Source organism: Mirounga angustirostris, unplaced genomic scaffold, assembly GCF_029215605.1.
Source record: "Mirounga angustirostris isolate CCGP_5_RB_7025 unplaced genomic scaffold, mMirAng1.0.hap1 SCAF_7, whole genome shotgun sequence".
Taxonomy (NCBI): domain Eukaryota; kingdom Metazoa; phylum Chordata; class Mammalia; order Carnivora; family Phocidae; genus Mirounga; species Mirounga angustirostris.
Window position 1 is genome coordinate 108,748,551 of NW_026991715.1, and position 21,713 is coordinate 108,770,263.

General features: G+C 48.7%; 1 protein-coding gene across 3 annotated transcripts in view; it reads right to left on the bottom strand.

Moving 5' to 3' along the window:
* LARP1 (La ribonucleoprotein 1, translational regulator) overlaps nt 1-21,713 on the bottom strand; it is a 52,285-nt gene that overhangs the window by 18,910 nt on the left and 11,662 nt on the right. For 2 of the 3 annotated variants that reach the window (XM_045902118.3, XM_045902129.2), the window contains exons 2-7: nt 3,397-3,458; nt 3,084-3,149; nt 1,938-2,112; nt 864-992; nt 581-787; nt 319-481 (exon numbers count right to left, since the gene is read on the bottom strand). In XM_045902118.3, coding sequence (XP_045758074.1) covers nt 319-481; nt 581-787; nt 864-992; nt 1,938-2,112; nt 3,084-3,149; nt 3,397-3,458 — 802 coding nt within the window. The remainder of the gene's footprint in view (nt 1-318; nt 482-580; nt 788-863; nt 993-1,937; nt 2,113-3,083; nt 3,150-3,396; nt 3,459-21,713) is intronic. The other variant, XM_045902125.3, reaches the window with a different exon arrangement.

Here is a 21,713-nt window from a genome sequence, read left to right on the forward strand (position 1 = left end):
GCCAGCATTCTTACCATGCTGCCATTACAAAGAGAAGTGCCAAAGGAGGTGGACTCTGAACATTCCCTCTCCTTTTTGTTGGTGGCCATTTCTAATTTTCTTAAGGCAAATATAGTGTTACTTTTGCAATAACTATTACCTTTATGAAAAATCAGCTCTTAAAGGATGAGCAGCAGTTATCTTAGCTCCAGCCAGGGGCAGCTGCTGCCGCTAGCACAGCACCAGAAGGACCGGCCCATCCCTACTCTGCCCAGCAGCCATCCTCTGACAGGTCCCCACCCCCTACGCCTCTCTCCAAGGAGGCTCCTGTCCACTCACATCTGCCGCTTGATGTAGTCTTTGAGCAGCTCCTGGTCCACGCTGTAAAGCTCAGTGCTGCTGACATTGTCAAAGTAGTAGGTGATGTTGTTCATGTACTTGGGGGTGCGAGGCCCCTCTGCACCATCAAACTTTCGGTAGCCAAACTGGTAGTCAAAATGGGCTACGGGGGAAATGGGTGCCATAAGGGAGGGGAGATCCCTGCCCACCGCCCCCGCCACACTCCCTCGGGCATCCCGGAGCCCAAAGGGGCCTCACGTACTTCGAGTGCCACCCCGGCCACGTCCCCGGCCGCGACCACGCCCCCGTCCACGGCCACGGAAGGAAGCCCGCGCCCCACCAGCCCCATCACTCTTCACACTCGATGTCTCATCCTGGTCGTGCCAGGCAGGCTCCGGTTTGGTCTCTGGTTGCCAGGCTGGGGTGGGGGGGGCCATGGGCACGGGCACGTAGGTGGCAGGCTCAGACCCTATGGGGAGAGGGGCACTGGGTCACGCTTGAGGGTGACCCCCATGCCCAGGCACTCCATAGTGGGCGGTGCATACCTTTGATCTCCCCTCGGTTGGCAGGTGTGTGTCGTGGCTCTGGTGGGCGAGCAGGGCGCGAAACCAGTTTTTCTCTGGGCACTTCAGGCTTCATGTCTATTTGCAATGGAACCCACTTGTGTTTGTTCCCTGGAAGACAGCATGGGGACATGAGGAAGGCTTGAAGGAGAGGTCCCTCCTAGCCATCCCTACCCCTGTTACTCCTCTGTCTGGAGCAACAGGTCTGATGCACAATCTGATGACCTTGGGCAAATTCCTTCTCCCACACTGGACCTCATTTTTACCTCTAAAATAAGGAAGCCATGGACCTCAGGGTGACAGACACTCCTGGCTGACTCCTAATATCAGTTTCTCCATGGTCACAGAACCCCTTTCTGGAGCCGGACACGTGGCTGCCCAAAATCGAGACTGCACTTCCAGGCTCCCTTTAGACACGTGCCAAAATTCTGTCTACGAGAGCTACGTGACAGGAGTCAATTCCAGGTTGAGTCCTTCAAAGGGAGCTACTCTCCCCCTTTTCCATTCCTGCTAGCTGGAATGAGAAGGAAAGAGTGAGCCACCTTGGATGAGAAAAGCCAACATACCACCACAAGATGAAAGGAAAATGAAATGAAATGGTTGCCATTCTAGGGCTGGCCTACTTAGACCCAGCTGTCAGGTGAGAGAAATAACTTCTATATTGTTTAAAACACTGTTACTTTGAATGTCTGTTAGAGCAGCCAACCTGTAACCCTAAACACCTTAGCCAAGGCAATGAACTCTTGTCTTCAAACAGAATCTTACATGGGACAGCAATACAGCAAGACACACTGATTATTCTGAGTCAGGGACCTCTTCCGTTCTGTGCACTGCTAGAGCCCAACTGCTGAGAACAGGGCCTACCGGATGCTTGGTAAGTAACAGAAGGAACGGACAGACGGAAGGCAGAAGAGAAGGCTGCTAGCCCAGTGGCCTACATCAGTCAGCCTCCCAAGGACTTCTCAGGGCTATGGAAACTCGTCCAGCAACCCCGAGTTCAGACACTTCACAGTTCTGCCTGCTGCTTCTCCCAGAGCCCTGCTGCAAGCCACTCACCTTTCTTCTTCTGACCCCCTCGCTGGCAGTCCTCATCCCCATTCTTCTCCTCCCCAGATTCATCCGACTTGGTTTTCGGGCTCTCTTTACTATCGCTCCCCTCTCCTTTCTCCTGTTCCTTCATGTCCTTTTTGGGTGGCAGCTTACGGGCAGGCTGGGACTTGTGGGACTGTGGCTGCAGGGGGAAGCAGAGGAACAGGGAGGTGGGGTGAATCTGAGAGCCTCCTGGGATGGACAGGAGGGAACCCCCGCCACTAGAAGGACAGGGCAGAGGCGCTGGAGCATGCAACAAGGAGTTGGGACTAGACGGAGTCTAAGGTCCCGTTTTTACGCCTAAGATGCTTCCACTGGGAAGTGTGGTCAAACACGCAGCAGGTGGGACGCTCCATCTTCCTTGAGTCTAAGGAACAGAAAGAACCCTCAGGACACAGGGGTGAGGCCCACGGGGGCCAGATATATTTACCCCCCACAAGACCATACCGTCCCAGTAGTCTGTGGGATGGAAGAGATGCTAGCCCTTGGCTTGCCCACAGCAACCCCGTCTGTGAACTGAAGGCCAGCAGCCACAGCTAGTGAGGGATCTAGGCCATGAGCCCAGAACAAAAGCACCCGAAAGCGAGGACTGATCCGGAGCTCCCCGTGCTGGCACTGACGAGTGCTGCACAAGCCTCCCTGAGACACATGGTCTAGAGGTGGGTACCTGGCCTAATGGCCACTCTCCCGCTTCACTCACTGGCAACCCAAGTACAAGTGATGGAGAACACAAGCTCCGGAATAATGTAACACACTTGACTTCCGATCCCCACTTGACCATCAAGGGCTGGTTATGAGCCTCTCCCAAGGGCTCAGAGTTATTACCTTCAGTGGCCTCATCTGTAAACGGGAATTACTGAAGGACCTATCTCTAAGTCACTGTGAGGGACAGGTGAAACAGTAAGTAGCACTTGGCAGTTCCTGGCACACAGCAAGGGCTCAAATGATGATGATTCTTAGCGATTTCAGTGCTGCCATATTATACCAACCACTCCTCTTAAAAAACAGAAAAAACCAGGAAAGGTAAGATCCAAGGCTCTGAGAACTTAAAAGAAGCCAAATGTGTATACGTCCACAGCATTCAAACCTGCCCATTCTTCCCCAGAGACGCACCTGTACGCTCTTGTGGGCTATCTCTCCAGGTGTGGGCCAGTTGATTGCATCTCCAAAGTCACCAACCTGCAAGACACATTCTATGAGGGCCCTGGGGTGGCCTTGTCTCTGCAATTCAGCCCCTCATTCAACATACCATTCCCCCAAGAGATAAGAAGCCACAATCAGTCTGTCCACTAGGATCATCCACACTGGAGGCCCAGACGGGGCTCCCCTGCTATTGAGAGTATACAGAACTACCTCGAAGTTCAGAAGAGGCCACACCACCTCCTTCTTCAAGAAGTCCCCTTAGGTTGCCCGCTCCACTCCTTACCTTGCTGCCTTTGCGCTGTTTAGGAACTGCTGCCCTCACCACCTTGGCTGGAGCAGAATGTTCTGTGGGAACAAGAAGGGAGAAACGGTTATGCAAAACCCATGGAGGGGCCACCACTAGCTCCTCGCCCTCATTACCACCCCTACTCCATCAAGCAACCTGCAGGTTTCCAAAGGAGGAAGACATGGTGAAAAGGGGAAGGACACATGCTCAACCACCAGTAACAACCGTACCAGCCTCTCTCGGGAGAAATCATGGAAAGTGAGATCATGGAAACAATCAGCAGCCAACACCCCAGGAACTCGACCCTGAGGCAGAAGGGCCCTCCCAGCTCTGTACCCTCCTAGCTCTGTACCCTCCTATAAAGACGGCCCTGAGCCCTGGAGAGGGTAAGTCCGTGGCAGACTGGGGCCATGCCAGAGCTGGCTCTTTAATGAAGGCTCCCTAATCCCAGCAGATTCCATAAAGGAAGGATCTAAAAGGCCTTCTCTAGCTCTAACACTGTGGAAGTCTGTGGATAAGCAGACCTGGGCTAGTGATCATGGGAAAGGCAAGATAAAAACCCTGAGCTGGCAATCAAGTCCAGGGCTCTCTTCTAAGCCTCCCATCTCCCCAGTGGGGCCAGCTCTGTCCTCAACGACCTGCAGTCAACAGAAGGGCTAGCCACTCAGGAAAGACTCTCTGCTCTCCAAGTTCCCAAAGCAAAAGTGAGACCCACTTGACTCAATGGTCCTACCTTTAGGAATTTATCCTAATCACACAAATTAGATGAGTGCTTAGAATTATGTAAAAAGATGTCGTCCGTAACAGAAGTGCTATTTCTAACTTCAAAATATTGAAAACCTTCATGTCCAACAGCAGAAACCTGGCTAAAGAAATTAAAGTTTAACAATTTTTAGTCATTAAAAAGATAATGCTCTCTACCAGAGATAAAAGATATGAAAAGATAAACACAATAAATGAGAAGACTCGTAATCCTATTTTTATAAAGCAAATAAAAAACATGTATATTTAGGGGCGCCTGGGTGGCTCAGTAGGTTGAACATCTGATTCTTGGTTTCAACTCAGGTCATGATCTCAGAGTTGTGAGCCTCACATGCTAAGGGGGGAGTCTCCTTCTTGAGATTCTCTATCCCTCTCCCCCCTGCCCCTCCCCCTGCTCTCTCAAATAAATATTTTTTAAAAGCCCCATGTATATGCACATATACACAAATAGGAATATCTGGAAGGCCATATAACCAAGTATTATCAGGAGTAAAGTAGTATGTTAACAGTGATTTAATTCTGCTTGGAATTTTCCAGTCATTTCAACAAAGACATGGGCTTTAAAAAAAAAAAAAAAAAAAAAAAATTTTTTTTTTTTTTTTAAGGAATAACTCTAATAGGTCTGGTCCCTTCCACACCTACACTTATTTTCCAAACACACTTCTGAAGAACAAGGGTTTCTGAACCCTGCCACCCTCAGAGACCCAGGGGAAAAGGTACATCCTGAGGCTCTGCTCACCCACTTCTCTCTCACTTTGCCTCCACTGTTGGCCAACGATGCCAAGACAAGAGCTGCCCTCAGTCCCTGAATAGAGATATCTGCCTAGCTGGCCTCAAAAGGAATTTCCTATTCCTTGAACAGACCCATGTTCTCTTAATGAGCAGAGAGAGTCCCTGACTCCTGTGAGGCCACAGCATTCTTGGGTTTTCAAACCCTACCAGAGCCACTGCCCCCTCAAGATATCCCACATGCCTTCTAAAAGCTGGAGCTGTGGAACCCAGCTTTGATCTTCCATCCTCAGTGCCAGACAGGGGAAACCCAGAAAATCTCTCAGTCCCAAGAGGATGAAGCTCATAGGACCGGGAAACTACTATGGACCTACTTCCTTGCCAATCCTGGGTGCCCCAGATAAGTCTACCACCACCCAGGTCCCAGACGAGGCTGCTGCTTAGAACCAGGACCTGGAGGAAGCAGCTGCTGCAGATGACTACACCGGAGTTATGGCAATAATCACTTCTCCACGGACCCATGCTCCAGCCCCCAACAACACTCCCCACATGCTATCAGGACAAGAGCAGGCCAAGGGCCTGCAACTTCAAGTTCATTAACAAGAAGTGGGAAAGGAGAATCAGGCTCAGAGGTGAGGTGTTCCTGAAGACTTTTCTTGAAAAGATGAGGCTAAATTTTTCAGGTCATTGTCTGTTTCTTCTAATAAAAATAAAAATAATAAAAACTCTTAAAATTGGGAAGAGTCATATCCTGTGATCACCCTGCCTGACATTTCATTTCACCAAGATCACAAAGGGACATGTAATGTACTGAAAGTTGGGTCTCCAATTAATGTGAGAGCCATCCTGCCACTAAAAGACCATACTGATTCCCTATTCCCTCACCAACCCCAAGATGACCGAGAGAATACGGCTAGTCTGGGCATACACAGGAATATTCTTCAAGTAGTCCTGTGTGCAGTTTGTTGAAAAGGCCCCATGTCTAGCTAGCCTCCCTCTGCCCCCAGGACCCATAGTGCCCTGCTCTTGCTCTGCTCGCAGCTAGAGCCTCAGGCTGCCCCTACGCCAAGAAGAACAAAGTCTCCTAGAAAGACAGAAGAGTCCACTAGGGAGACAGAACTACTTCTGCCTTTCTGTAGAATTCCTAGAACTGTTAAAATCCTGTGGGGCCTAGGAGAAGCCGGGAAGGCTCAAGTGCATTGCTGTCAGGCCCTGCGGGAGACTAGAAAAAAGACTAGGCTTTCTGACTTCAATTACACATCCCTTTCTGGGTCCCTCCGCCCCCGCCATCCTCCTTCACCAGGCAACCAACTAACACACACTCTCTCTCCAGCTCCACAATAGATACAGGGCTTGGCATCTGAAATGGCTCCCAATGAAAACCAATCCTTTGTGCAGGTGCCAGTCCCCACATCCAGCATCATCCCAGCCAAAACAGGGAACAAGCCCCCTCCTCCGCCTCTCCATTCTGACACGTGTGCCAGCTGACCCACACCCAGCTCAGCAAACACTAAACTCACCACCCTGCACCTGCCCAAGGAAACAGAGTAGGTTAGAGCAGCAAAAAGGACCATGGTTCTAATCCCCTCTGCTTGCAGATAGGGAACCGAGGCCCTAGAGGGGCCTCCCTAGGGAAGAGCCAGGGTGAGCGCTGGAAGTCCCAACTCTCTTGGTTCAAGTACTCTTTCGGCTTGCCACAAATCCCACGTGTCCACTGGTAGGGACAATACTCCTTCCTGGTGCCATCTTAGGGCCCTTCCCCAGTGTATCCCGGTAAACAGAGTTATGGAAGGCTGGGAGAGGTTCTCAGGTACTGAGGGAGGTAGAAGTGTGGTGAGGCAGGCCCTACTTGAGGCCCACCATTCTAAGGGAGCAGGATGGCAGAGAGAGGCCCCAGGAAGACCTGCCTCCTTGATTAAGGCAAGTCCAGGGCTAACCGGTATCTGGAAAAGAAGAAAAGCCACTTTCTGTCCCACAGGACCATCTTCAGCCAGGAGTCAGTAGTGATTCTAGTTCCAGGGAGTCAAGGGGCTTCCTAAATATACACGTGCATTTGGGTATTAAATGAAGCCCACCAGAACCTCTCTATGTGTGGTTGTGGTCGTAGAGGTAGAACATCAGGAGACTATCTGCATGGCCAACTCACTATTTTCACTTCAGATTGAGTGCTGCGGACCAGGGGAGCTAACCCACCACGGCTAATGCAGGATACCAGGAAACGAGGAAGGCCAAAGGTGGGTGCTGAGGGTGGGCAGGGCAGAGCGCAGCTCCCGTGCAAAGTGGAGTGGCTGCCCACACCACACTGTCTAACCCTCTCAGATTCACTCTCTCCGCCTCAACTGTCACCCCTGCATTCAAAGATGGTCTAGGAATGCAGACAGCCCATCGTAACGACATGGACTTTGGTATCTACTGCACATACTCTGCCCCCGGAGAACCCCTCTGAACTGGTTTCCTAATTTCCTAATTCAGTCTCTACGACTGAAGTCCTAATATTCTCATAGCACCGCCGTGCCAGTCACATGAACAGAGCATAAGAGTGCCCAGCACACAACAAATGCGAAGTATGTCAATTCAGATTCACACAAAAAGTTCACTATTTTTCCAAGTAATCCTCATCCTCATCATTAAAAAAGAAAAAAAACCAACCCATCAAATGATCTCTCAACATGAAAAGAATCAGAATGTGTGGAGAAAAACTCCTGGGCATCAATTGGCTCAATTCACTGATTCAGATTTGAAATGCCACCTCCCTCCCCCCGGACTCCAGCCTGCCTTTCTTCCGGACACCACCCTCTATAGACAGGCTGGGCTCCAGGGCAGGTTTCCCCAGGAAAGAGGAAAGAAAGAGGGGGAAATTCACCAAAAGTCCCTGGGGAGGCTTTGGTATAAGCCCCTGCCATGCTAGAGGAAGGAAGAGCATAGGGAAGGCTTGGAGTTCTGACTTCAATTACACATCCCTTTCTGGGTCCCCTCCCCGCCATCCTCAATTTTTTACTCAGCGTGGAAGGAAGAGAGCCTGGCCTCGAGGAGTATCTCTCAGTCTACAAAGGGACCAAACCCATAAACACCTGGTATAAAGCCAGATAAAACAAACACACACATTTTCTATATTGTCTTGTTCTAGAAAGATCCTAATGCTACTGATCCTTTGCAATAAAAGCAACCTAGAGGGGCCTCATCTAGGAGATCTAAAGAGCAAAGACTTGGTCAACCAGTGAGAAACTAGGGGGTTTTAGGGGGGAGAAGGCACATGTAGTCACTCATCAGATCATGGTAAAAAGAACTGGTAGGAGGGAGAAGCTGGAAATGAAATTGGGGGACAAACGTGGGTAAAGGGTGAGACCAGGCTGGGCCAGATGGGAGAAAGCCTGTAGGACTGAGTGGGTGGCCGGAGATTTCAGCCTCAGTGCCAGCAGAATGGGGAAGGCCTGATGTTTATTTGGGGGCTGGCACCATTTCCTGGAGATTGGCATCTGGAAAGGTTAAGTTTACCCTGACTGGAAAGAACTTCTACTTTGGGGAACAAGGGAATTTATTAGGCTACATAGGGGCTGCATTACTTGAGTTCACACTCACCCACCTGTGGACCTTTATCTGGCCATTAGATCAATCTCCTTGGGGAGCCCTCTCAGACTGCAAGTCAAGTGCCCCCGCTCCATGCTCTCTCAACTCTGTAACCTCACCCCCTGATTATGTGGCTCCTTGAGGGCAGGAACCAGGCTGTTTTGATAGCAGTAATCCCGGTGTCTAACTCAGGGACTGGCAACACAGCTGATATTTGCTGAATGAACAGCGAGTTCACAAACCCATCTCCTTCCACGATTTCACACCAAAGAAAAGAGACTTTGCTTTCCAAGTGCTAATTCCCAAGGCTATAGCCTCAACCCTCTCACCTTTAGTCAGAGCTCTCCCCAGGCAGAGAAAGAAGTAACCTAGGCACTGCTGGCTTCCAGAGGAACCCCACGCCCAGCCCTGCCTTGACTCTGAGGCACCCAATTATCCGAAATCAGGGCTGGGTCCTAGCACTTGTATAACCTTGGGGGGCACTACCTCCCATCCTCCCTGAACCTCACTTTCCTCAACTGAACAAAAGGTAGTAACATGAGGTTTAGAGGTATGACAAGCGAGAAGGCAAGACCTCAACCACAGAGATTGCTCATCTAAGCAAAAGAGATGCTAGCCACAAGCTGTGGTCGTAATATTAACAAGTGCATATGATATGGAGTAAGCCCTTACTAGATGCCCTGCATTGTTGTAACACTGAGCTAGTTTCTCTAATTGGTCTCATTTTATAAATGAGGAAACCAAGGCACAGGGTGGAAAGATTATTTGCCAAAGATCACAACCAGCAAGAAGTAAAACAGAATTTGAAGCCAAGCAGTCTGGCTCTAAAACCTGTGCTCTTAACCACTAGGAGGAGAGTTCAAGTTACCTCCTCATTGTGGCCAACAGGGCAGGCACTCTGGGAGGGATGCAGGGGTATCATTCGATACACTGGGGAAAACCAAGGCCCACTGCAGGAAAACCTGGTCAAATCGGACCAACCTTTCATGCAGCCTGTAACTTGACAGGCATTATTAACTGGGCCACACAGGCCAAACAAGCGGGTTCATGATGGAGGCAAAAAGGGAGATCCCAGAGTCAGACTGAATCTCTCATTCTGAGGTTCATGATAGGTGCTAGCTCACAGATGTAACAGCTTAAATGAGGTCATCATTAAACACAGAATGCAAGACAGTTATTTTTTTTTATCTCTTTGAGGCAATTCTTCAATCTGTCTGGGGCCTAAAAAAAAAAAGACTGAGATGGATTATGGCTGCCAGATTAAAAAAAAAAAATCTCAGGACATATCTAATTAAATTTGAATTTCAGATCATCAGCAAGTAATTTTTCAGCATAAGTATGTCCTATGCAATATTTGGGACACCTTATACTAAAAAACTATGCACCATTTATCTGAAATTCAAATTTAATTGGGTGTCCCATATTTTTACTTGCTAAATCTGGCCACCATGGGAAAGAAGGACCACTGCCCTATGTCCCAGGACAGTGGGGTGGAGAACAAAGCCCTGGGATAGGAATCAGAAGACGGGATGCCAGTAGACGGGATGTCAGAAGACTGGTGCAGGTGCTAGAGCCCTTGCTGTGCGAACTTGGCATGAATTCCAATCTGGGTGTCTTTAGTCCCTCCATTCAGAGGCCTATGGTTGGGGTGGAGGGAATCCTGTCATATGCAGTCCTTCCAAGCCTAACATCCTTTGATTTTTATCCCCACATTCACTGATCATCCTAACTACAACTTTAGATGAAGCCAGCTTCCCAGGGAAACAGGCTACCATCAAAACCACTGCTACAAAGGACATCAGCTCTCAGATTTTATTTTTTTTAAAGATTTTATTTATTTATTTGAGAGAGACAGACAGCACAAGCAGGGGGAGTGGCAGGCAGAGGGGGAGGGAGAAGCAGGTCCCCAGTTGAGCAGGGAGCCTGGAGTGGGGCTTGATCCCAGGACCCCAAGGATCATGAATGATCCAAGCCAAAGGCAGACACTCAACCGACTGAGCCATCCAGGCGTCCTCTAAGATTTTTATATGCAGAAGAATCACCTACCCTCTGAGAAGCTTATCAAAATGTAGATTTCTGGGTCCCATGCTCTGGAGATTTTTTTGCTCAGTAATGGTAGGGCCAAAGAAATCTGCTAGGTAATTATTATTATTATTATTTTTTTAAGATTTTATTTACTTATTTTTGGGGAGGCACGAACAGGGGGTAGGGGGAGGGGCAGAGGGAGAAGCAAACTCCCCGCTGAGCAGGGAGCCCAATGCAGGACTCGATCCCAGGACCCTGGGATCATGACCTGAGCCCAAGGCAGACGCTTAACAAACTGAGCCACCCAGATGCCCCCTCCCTTTTTAAAGATTTTGTTTATTTATTCTGCTAGGTAATTCTAAGGCAGGTTTTCTCTGGACATACTTAGTAGTTATTTTATTGAACCCAAAGAATTTCAATTGTTAATTTTCATAGAGGCTACCCAGAACTACACCACCACATTTAACATTTTAAAATCAGGGCTGCACTTCTTAAACTGGTAGTGGGTACATGGGTCTCGTTTTAATATTTTATATTATTATTATTTTAAAAGATTTATTGGAGAGAGCGGGAGGGAGAGCACAAGCAGGGGTAGGGGTAGAGGGAGAGGGAGAAGCAGACTCCCTGCTGAGCAGAAAGCCCTAAGCGGGGCTCGATCCCACAACTCTGGGATCATGATCTAGGCCAAATGCAGACGCTTAACCAACTGAGCCACCCAGGTGTCCCTATTTTATATGGATTAAAATTAATATTAGATCTATATATTTATAATTAAATTTAACATAATTAGATTATTAAAATTAAAACATTGAAAACTTTCAGTTTTACATAGTATATTTAATTTTTCTAAAAATACTTTTAAGTAATCTTTCTACACTCAATGTGGGGCTCGAACTCACAACCCTGAGATCAAGAATCACATGCTCTACTGACAGCAGAGCTGTTCTTTTTTTTTTTTAATATTTTATTTATTTGATAGAGAGATACACAGCGAGAGGGGAACACAAGCAGGGGGAGTGGGAGAGGGAGAAGCAGGCTTCCTGCGAGCCCAATGTGGGGCTCGATCCCAGGACCCTGGGATCAGGACCTGAGCAGATGCTTAACGACTGAGCCACCCAGGCGCCCCGAGCAGAGCTGTTCTCATGGGACGGGTAACCCAAGCCCCCTCCCCCTTTACCTTCCGCTCAGCTGGAGTTCCTGAGAAGAAGCCTGTATGAAAAACCCTCACCTCACAGCTGTGGAAACTGGGACCAGTGAGCTAGCAGGCTTGCAATACCACTCAGCAGGGAGGGAAGGCTTGGTTTAAATGCACATTCCTGGATTCCCTCGAGCTCCAGGAATCAGTTTGGTGAGGAAGACAGAGCTTGGGCATCTGCAGTTTTAACAAGTTTCCTATGCAATGCTGATGCCAGTTAATGTTTGAGAACTGAGCTGCCAGAGAATGAAAGTGCTGGGAAGGAACCCTGGTCTCCGACCCTGGGTCCAGGGTCTCATGTCTGCAGACAGGAATTAACTGGCTCACCAGAGCAGGAGGTAGGCCTGACTTCATTGCACACACAAAAAGCAGCCACAAGAGGGGTGCACAAGGAGCACAACCCCTCCATTTACCCACCAGTTCAATCTCTAGCATCAGGAACCAAGACTCATCAGGCCAAGAAGCCATGGGCTGAGAGTCCTGACACATGTGAGGTCACAAAAGATCAGTCTGGGCTGGGCTTGGGGTTCAGTTTCACAACGAGCTCCAAACTATGGAGATGAAGTCTCTTGAAGGGAGGTTTGCCTTCCTCCTCCTTTACAGCCAAACAGTCTCCACTCTCTTAGGCTAAGCCTGTTCCTTGCTCACCCAATGGCCCTGAGGTCTGGGTCCACTACACGATAATGGCCACCACTTACAAAGCATTCACCTCAAGCTCCCTGCTACAGGCTTTCGCATTATGTCTTCTGATCCTCACAGTGGTGGAACTCTATCCCAGTTTCAGAGACTAAGTGGCTAGCCAAAGGTCTCAGTGAGAAGGTATCTGACCCTAAGGATATGAAATCCCAGGCTACCCTAGGCCTCTTCTGGCACTGCAGGAGACAAACAGTAGGTTCTTCAGGTTCCCAAAGGGCTCCAGACCAAGCGTGTAGCCCCAACAGGTGACTGAGGCCACCAGCACCAGAATCCACTTCTCTGAGCCTATTAGCCTGCTTACCTGCCAGGTGGGGATGCCATCACGCAGCATAAGGGAAGAAGGGCAAAAGCACAGTCAGGAATCAAAGTACTGTTTATTGAAAGGGCCACCTGCAACCCAAAGGCCTGAGCGCTAGCCAGCACCCAGCCCAGGATGATTTTGCCTCCTCCAGCAGATCAGAAAGAAAAGGATGGAGTAAACTGCGAACACTTTATAGGACAAAGGAAAGGGAGGTGGGAAAAAGCAGGGACTTTGTACAGGCCCTGCTCTGGAGCACAGAGGAAAGCTGAACAAAGCATACACCACCCACCCAGGTAAACTATCTTTCCCTACCCTTGCTGACCAGGGCTAACGAGTTTGTAAGATACTTCCTCACCCATCACTGTGTCAAAGTCTCAAACAGTCCGAGGTAGGAAGGGCAGACGTGGTTCTCCCCATATCACAGAACAAGAACTGAGACACAGCGAGCTTCCTGACTTGTTACAAGTATTCAGCTTGTTTTTCGAGATCCTGCCCTGAGTTCCTACCATGCTACGGTGACACTTGACCATTGGTACCTGGGCTATTGAGGGGTCCGTGTGCCAGGCACTGGGGAAGCAGTGGTGAATAAAACAGTCCCTATCCTCTGAGGGCTCACTTTATACAAGGGCTTTAATCTTCCTCCACATGTGATTGCTTCATTTCAACTGCCTGGGATGTTAAACTGAGGATCCTCAGGCAGTAAATGGGCTCAAGAAAAGCCTAGGATCAATTAGCAACATCTGCTGTGGGAATCCCCTTTGCAAGGACTGAAAAATACTCTTCTCAACAACAATGTAACACACACCGTGTACTGTGGATATAGAAATTAGGTAAGACTGCCAAGGAAGGGTCCAGCCCACAAAACTAGTAGCTGATGCTGAGAGCAGACACGGGTGTGGTGGGGTCAATGCTCTTTCCCTCCAAAAGCTGCTATGTCCTTACCTCAGAAAAGATCTGCAAACCCTTAGGCCTGGGCTCTTCTGGAGGAATCAATGCAAGTCCCAGGAAGAACAAAATGCAGAAACACAAGTGAGAATTATGGGACCAGTGCTTCTGTGGAAAGAGCACCAGGCAGGGAGTCAGGAAAACTGCCCACCTCACCCCCAGCATCAGGGTGGTACAATGGTTAAGAGCCTGGGCTCCAACAGCTCTTCTACTTTGGTGACTCCGGGTTTCTGTAAATGGGAATAGTTTCTAACCTAATGGGACTATAAGGACTGAGTTGCTATTTGTAAAGTGCTTAGAAAAATGCCTAGCACATAGTTAGCACTCAATAGTTGTTAGCTATTATTTTGGAACTTTAGAGGTACTCTGTATCTGAGCAGGCTTCATCACTGGTTTGTCTAATTACAAAGCATGCCTGTACAACTCTATAGTTTTTTTTTATTTTTCATAAAGGAATGCCCCTATGAATTCAATAAAAGTCACTGCAGAATTGATTTTCTTTAAAAAGGCCACTGACAAATTTTTCCACCCCTCCCTAAGCTCAGTTTCTGAGGTGAGCCTCCTATTAGGTACTTAGTCCTGGATGCTTGTTCGGTGCCCCCAGTCTTCCCAGAACCATGCTTTATGCTCTATCTTAAAGAGCTCATCAGCAAGGCAGAGTAGAAGGGTGGACCTGTTCTCAGGAAATGTAGAGCATTTCTGGGCAACACCTGCTCCATTTGGGCAGGCTTTCCTGGCCTTCTGAGGGCTCAGGGTGTGTCAACAGCTGGCCCATGTGGGGGAGAGAAGAGAGCTGAAGGCTTGTTGTCTGGAGGACCAGGAATGACAGCACATATGAGATCAGCCTTGGGGGCTGGTGCTGCCAGACCTAGTCCTCTAATCTACACTCCTGCAGCACTGACCATGCAAAGAGGCTCCCGTTTTTCTTTCCTTGAAAGAACAAAGCAGAATGAAGAGAGACCCAGCACAGGTATCATGATTCCCTTAGTGCCATGTGGGAGACTGGCCAAGAGACGGCCTCAGTTTTCTATAAAATGAGAAGTAACCAGATGGCTTCCAAAGCCCCTTTGGATCATGGCCTTCCTCGAGGATCTCCAAAGAGCTGCCACTTCAGAGGGGCAGTGGCAGTGATGATGCAAATCAGGGGGTGGGACAGAGAAGGCCTAGAATGAGAGAACATTCCAGAGCAACTCCAAGCCCAGCAGCAGCTAATGGGGAGCTTGAGCAGCCTGTCCACTCCTAGCCAGAGGTCCTGCATTTCTAGGCCGCTGCTGCCCTCGTGCTCCTTCCCCACACCTAGAAAGAGGGCCTCCAGCTCAGAGGACAAACTGCTGTGCTCACGGCTCCTGGAAAGATGGATGGAGTCAAGTATCTTTTAAAAAAATGTTTCTGGAGCTACTACTGAGCCCTTAGTATGAACCATCACTTTGCTAAGTGCCTCCCTTGCAGTATCTTACTTAATAGGAAGACTGATGCTTATATTTTCTTTATTAGTTGTGATTTAAAGGGAAAAAGAATAGACTGGCTTTACCAGTTTTTAACTCTGACCCTGGGTAGGTCCCTTAATCACCATAAGCCTATGGAGAAGGAATTTCTCCTTAAGAGGGGGCCAACTACCACCCACCTCAAGGGCACTTGTGAGATATGAATAAAGAAATGTTTTGTGAAGTCTTCTAAAATCTTAAGGGAAAGGGGCGCCTGTGTGGCTCAGTCATTAAGCATCTGCCTTCGGCTCAGGTCATGATCCCCGGGTCCTGGGATGGAGCCCCACATCAGGCTCCCTACTCGACGGGAAGCCTGCTTCTCCCTCTCGCACTCCCCCTGCTTGTGTTCCCTCTCTCGCTGTGTCTCCCTCTGTCAAACAAAAAACAAAAACAAAAAAACTTAAGGGCTATCCCAAAGGCAGTACCAACCCTTACAATCCACAGACTTGATGAATAAGACCAGACCCTAGATAAACCAATGGATGATGGCTTAGAATCCTCAGCTTTGGCAGATGCCACCCTGGACAGTATCCTATCTCAGGGCAATAGAACTCCCAAAAGAGTGCAAGCCAAGTCACCTCCTCATCGCCTGGAGCAGGCCACTCCCAGCCTGTGGAGACTTGGCTCACTGCTCCTCGGTGCCATAATAATGGGGGAGAAGGCCAGTTTCCCTGGATCTACCCAGTCTTCAAAACCTCAATCATCAGTACTCCAGTCCCTTTTACCTGAAGGGCTAATCCAAGGCCTGCTGCTCATCCCCAGCTGTCCTACCAAAGGGTAGGGGCTGGCCAGCAGCACAGGATACACTTAGAAAGGAGCTCCATCCTACAGTCTGAAAAACTGAAGCACAAGTGTATGGGGGGGGGCAGCGGGGGAGTGGAGGACTGAAACCAGGCTCCTACAAATCTCACAGCTGCTACGGAATGAGGTGCTTGCCATAGAGGTGGCCTGGTGTGAAGCCCACACATCCCTGCAATAGCACTAGTGGGGGCAGGGTTGCCTGACAGAAAGTTCTTTAGAGATTTCTAAGTCTGAACGTCCTCCAGGTCAAACCATGTCCCTTTCTGCACCCACTCTGACCTAGCTCGTCTCTTCTTCACAGGGCATGTACCATGGGCTTGGGGGAACCCCAGAACAAACCCAAGTGAAAGCCTCTGCTGCCACCACCCCCCACGCTGATTTTTTGTACTCTGGCGAGTTGCAAACCCAAGCAGTAAGCTCTTGGAGGGCAGGTAAGTGTGGTGGAAAGAGCACTAACCTGGGCATCAGCATGCCTGTGTTTCAAAACCTGCATCCCTGTAGGGCAGCCTTGGTCAGTAGCCTCCCCTATGGGGGCCTGCTTTCCTCAGCAAAGTGCCCGGTACGTGCAGGCATGTGCACATGGTGCACGTGAATTCTGGACTGGGCTCAGTGGGCTGGGGCAACTCCAGGTGCCTGCAGGGGGCAGTGAAGGAGCGGCAGCTTCAGAGGCAGCAGAGCTGGGGGGGGAGGGTGCAAGTGTGTGCGTGTGTCTGCGGTGCTGGAACACTGGCCAGCTCCTTAACCTTCTCGTCAGGAAAATGCTACCTTCGTTACCAAGGACTGCTTTGAGGATTACAAACAGGTAAGTGCCCTTGAAAGCTTAGGTTTCTAAGTGTGGGGGAGGGGAGGGGGATACAGGTCGTATTATCATCCCATTTTTTTTTTTAAAAAGCATGTGTATACACTCACAGTCAAAAAAAAAAGTATAGAAATGTGCTGTCCAATACAATAGTCACTAGCCACATGTGGATGCTGAGCACTTGTAATGTGGGCAGTCCAAATCGAGAAATGTTTTAAGTGTAAAAGACAAACCAAATTTCAAACATTTAATACAAAGAATAGAAGATATTTCACTAATAACTTTTATGTTGATTATATGTTGAAATGATAATCTCTTATCTTGGGTTGTACCATTTAAACTGATTTCACCAATCTTTACTTTTTTAAAACTATGGCTACTAAAAAATTCAAAATTATCCACACAGCTTGTGTTGTATTTCTATTAGGTAACACTAGTCTAAAAGGATGTGGTTGCTTAGTAGTGTTTATGGTGGTTGGTGGACATTTTTCTACAATGAATTGGTTGCTTAAGTAAGTTGAAAAGATTTCCCCCTTTGAAAGAAGTTAAAAGGCCCAACACATAACAGTATTTCCTATCCCTCTAGGAAGAGCCAGAGAGCCTCCCAAAGCCTGCAGAGAGCCACCATCCTGCCACACCTGGCCTGGAGGCCATGCCTGAGAAACCACATGGTCAGCGCGGCTCTTACCAGCGGGCAGCACGTTGCCTGACAGAGCTGAGGAGGATCATTTCTGGGGGAAGAGGGGCCGGGGCTCCTCTGCAAGATCAGAAGTTCCAGGGCCTGGCTCACGCCCACTAAAGGTGGCCAAGAGGCAGAACCGGGAAGTCCAGGCTGGGGCACCAGGGTCCTGTACAGATTCCTGCTGCCTGAAGATCTATATGGATCCTCTCTCTCCCAGAAAGTTTTCCAGGTAGGGTATGTATACTTCTGTGGTCTGGAAGAATGCAAAGCTAGATGGTAAGTACTGCAGGGTCTCTGGAGTCAGTGTGCCAGGAGATGCAATCCCAGCTACTTACTAAATGCTGCATACACTTAAGCAAAATTACTGAACCTCTCTGAACTCTTCTGTTTTCTCATCCATAAAATGAGGATTAGAACTGAAGCCAGATCCCACAGGGTTTTTGTGAAAATGAACCTAGATAATGAATGAGATGGTATGGTGGCTCAGAATTTTGATAATCATGTCAGAAGTGGAGGGTCTGGGACATCGGTCCTTAAGACAAGCTACCCATGAGGCAGATTCTAGGACACCTGGCTAAGCCCAGGGACATGATAAAGGCACTTCAGTGATAGATGAGCAATGCATTCATACCCAATCCCTTCTTACAGGTTGTGAGAAATGAAGGTGCAGCCAGGAGAATCAAGAGAGCAGGGCTGAAAACAGAACTTGGATCCACAGATTTCAGTTTGCTCTGACCCGACCCTGAAGATTTGAAATTAAAAAGCCACTGCAGTTTCTGACAAGAAGTCAGAACAGAACACTGTGACACTAGGCGCCCACATGGGGCTCATTCCCCATCCCCGCAGCCCCACCATCCCAACCCCAGCTCCTGCTAGTGCCCCCAAGCTATTTACCCACACTCTCACTCTGCCTCCACCCTGGGGCAGGGAGCGGGAGATAGGCCAAGGGAAGCTGCCTAGCAGGGAAACACCAATACTCTCCTGGCCCTGGAGCCAAGAGACCCAGAACCCAGGTAAAACATCTGCCTGCCTCAGGCCATCCTCTTCTTATTAATGGGCATCACATGACAATAATTCGGCTTCTGGACAAACAGGAGGAAGTAAGAAACAGCAATCAGAAAACTTCCTCTTAAGTGGCCTAGTCTCAAAAGAAAACATAAGGTCAAAAAAATCTGGCCCAGTCACCATGCCATCATCCACTCCTTCCCATCTCTTCCCCAGACTATTGTAGAAGTCTCCAAGGGGTCTCCCTGCTCCCCCCACACCAGTCCATTCTGCATAAGATAAAGTAACCCTCAAGCAGAAATCCTATCACGCTACCTCCTCTCTCAATGCTTTCAGAACAGAATCCAAACTCCCTAAACTGGCCTCCCAAGGCCTCTTGCTTCTGAGTTTTTGGGCCCCTCGCCTCTCATTCAAAGGCCTCTTGGTCCGTTCCTTGCAGATCTCTGAACTCATCACCACCTAGCATTTGCTGTTCCTCCAGGCAAGAATGCTCACCACCATGCTCCTTATCAATCTCATCTGGGCTCATCCTTAGAGGCCTTCCCTGACAGGTGTTTGAAGCTGTCCCCAGCCACACATCCCCAGTTCTCTAGCACACTGCCTTGCTTTGTTTCTCTCACAGCGCTTAGCACTACCAGCAGCTGCCGTGTAGTATTAAAGATGGCTGCAAACGGACACTCCTCCCATTGAAAGGCAGGACCCATGACCCCTCCCCTTCATTCTCAGCAGGATCTGTGACCTCTATCACACTATGGTAAAAGTGATGTGCTAGTGCTCTGGCCCAGACCTTGTAATATTGACAGCATCTACTTCCTGTCTCTTGAAAAGCTCAGTCTGGGAGCACTAAGTCACTGCACAGTAAGTCCTACTACTCTGAAACCCCCAGGCTGGAGAGGGTACCTGAGGGCACTCGAGTTCCAGCTGACCTCAGCCTTCCAGCCATCCCTGCCAAGGTACCAAAAATGCGAGTGAAGTGTGGTGGGTCCTCCAGACCAGGACATCAGATACCTCTATCACTGCCATACAGAAAAGACTCACCTGGCTGAGCCCTGTCCTAATCCTGACCCACATACAAATCAGTGAACAAATGGTTGTTTTTTTATGTTACTAAGTTTGGGGTGATTGGTTAGGCAGCAATAGCAAGAACTACCTTGTTGGTTTACTATGTCTCCCCACCAGAATGTAAACTATGAGGGCAGCCCCCCTCTGTCTTGTTCCCATCACTATTCCATGGTCTAATACTCAGTAGGTTACTCAAATGTGTTAAATGAATGATTTTCACTTTGCTGGTAGCCAAGTTAGTTCCTTTCACACAAAGGTTAGGTTCAAGCCCTGGTGCTTCTCTTGATTAGCCTGAGGACTTATCTGAATACTCAAGTCTCTTCAGATGGGTGGGCCAGCTTCCCTTCCACTGAGGGATACTTTGACCCTGGCCTCCACAAGACAGAGGTTCTAAATCTCAGAGCCAGAAGCAGGGGGGTGGTCTCAGCAACAATCCAGTGTAACCAGGTACAGGATGGCAGAATCTTCTCAATGACATTTCTGTCAAGAGACGGGCCACCACTGTTTATACACTGCAATGGGTACTCATAACCTTCTGCAGCAGCTCATCTTAGCCCAGCATTTTCCAGAAGCCTAAGGCAGAATGTCTCACGCCTAGGTAGAAAAATCCCAAAGCCTTGGTCAAGCTCTTGGGTATAACACTAAAGCTGGTCCAATCAGGTAGGGGAAAGCAATCTCCGTTAGACGAAAGCTTTAACAGTGTAGTCTTCATCTCCAATTTGATATATCAAATTTAACCCTAGGAGGAAAAGACCTTGAAAGATCTGGCTTAACCACTTTCATTTACAGAAGAGGAAAAGGAAATCCAAACAGGCTCAGTAAGTTGCCCAAAGTGTCTTAGCAAGTGAGCCAAACAGCTGGGACTAGAAGGCTGGTCTCCAGTTTCCTGCCCAGAGTTCCCCATCCTACCCCTACTACAGGGTTCACACCAACAATGGTGTGAGGAGCAGGCCTGCCTTGGGGAAGCTTCTCTCCAGTGTCTCTTCTCCCAGAGAGAATTCAATGCTCCAATGACACAAGACCTAGTCAGGATCTTTTCCGTTTTCATCAAAGAACTAGTAACACCTGCCTTAGCCACTCTCACACCAACAGTGTTTGAGCTGGAAGGGGCCTTAGAGACTGAGATCAAAGATGCCATACCCATTTCACAGATAGGGGAGGGGAAAGGCTCAATGGGACCTAACATAAGCCCGTTTTCCAATCCCTTAGCTCTCAGACAGCTTTCTATCACGGTTCTGGGGCCTCAGGCCACAATGCCCAGTGGTATATGGTCTCCTCCCATGGCTTAAGGAGTCCCCTCTAGGGACTCCCTATTCCTGCCATAGGCCTTAAAGTCTTCCCTCCCCTCCTCTCTCAAACTCCTTCCATATGAATGCTCCTCAGCTTGCAAGCTGGACAGACCGCTATCCTCTCTGCTTTGTATGATCAAACATACGAAGTCTGGGCCCAGGGGCCCAACTGAGTTGGCATGCCGGTGTCCTAGTCTAAAGTGGGCTAGGTACTGCCACTGGACAGCACTCATAAAGCAACAGAGGTCCAGTGTGGCCAGCTCTTCTCATTCTTTTCTGTAACAGCTTTACTGTTATCATTCACATACCAAGTTATTCATCAATTCAAAGTATAAAATTCAACGGGTTTTGTTTTTGTTCTTGTTTTTGCATATTCAGTCTGCTCTCTTAAAGCTGCACATTTCTAGGTTTCCAGATAAATTTTCTTGATTTTTAAAACATAGGTGATTACTTTAAATTGTTTTTAAATTCAGAGCCAATCAAAACCTGTCAAAAGGTTAAATCTTTAAAGGGGGGGGGGCGCACTTGGGTGGCTCAGTTGGTTGGGCGTCTGACTCTTGATTTCAGCTCAGGTCATGATGTTGGGGTAGTGGGATTGGGCCCCATGTCCGGCTTCGCGCTCAGTGTGGAGTCAGCTTGTCCCTGGTCCCTCTGCTCTTCCCCCCACTCTCACGTGTGCTCTCTCTGAAACAGATAAATAAATAAAATCTTAAAAATAAAAAAAAATATTTTTTTTTTTTAAAAAAAACCTGCGAATTGGCTGGAATGGGCCTGAGGATGTAAGATGAGGGATGCCAATTTGTGACTTCTGCCTTTCAGAATGTACACCCCATCATGACAGCCCCTAAAATCGTCTACCTAAATTCAGCTTTCAGGGACTGGCACCTACAAGTACTCAAAAATTTCTGAATGAACAAATCTGGGCAAGTACTTTTGCAAATCTGTAGCTGCAGGCCTCTGGAGCAAATCACC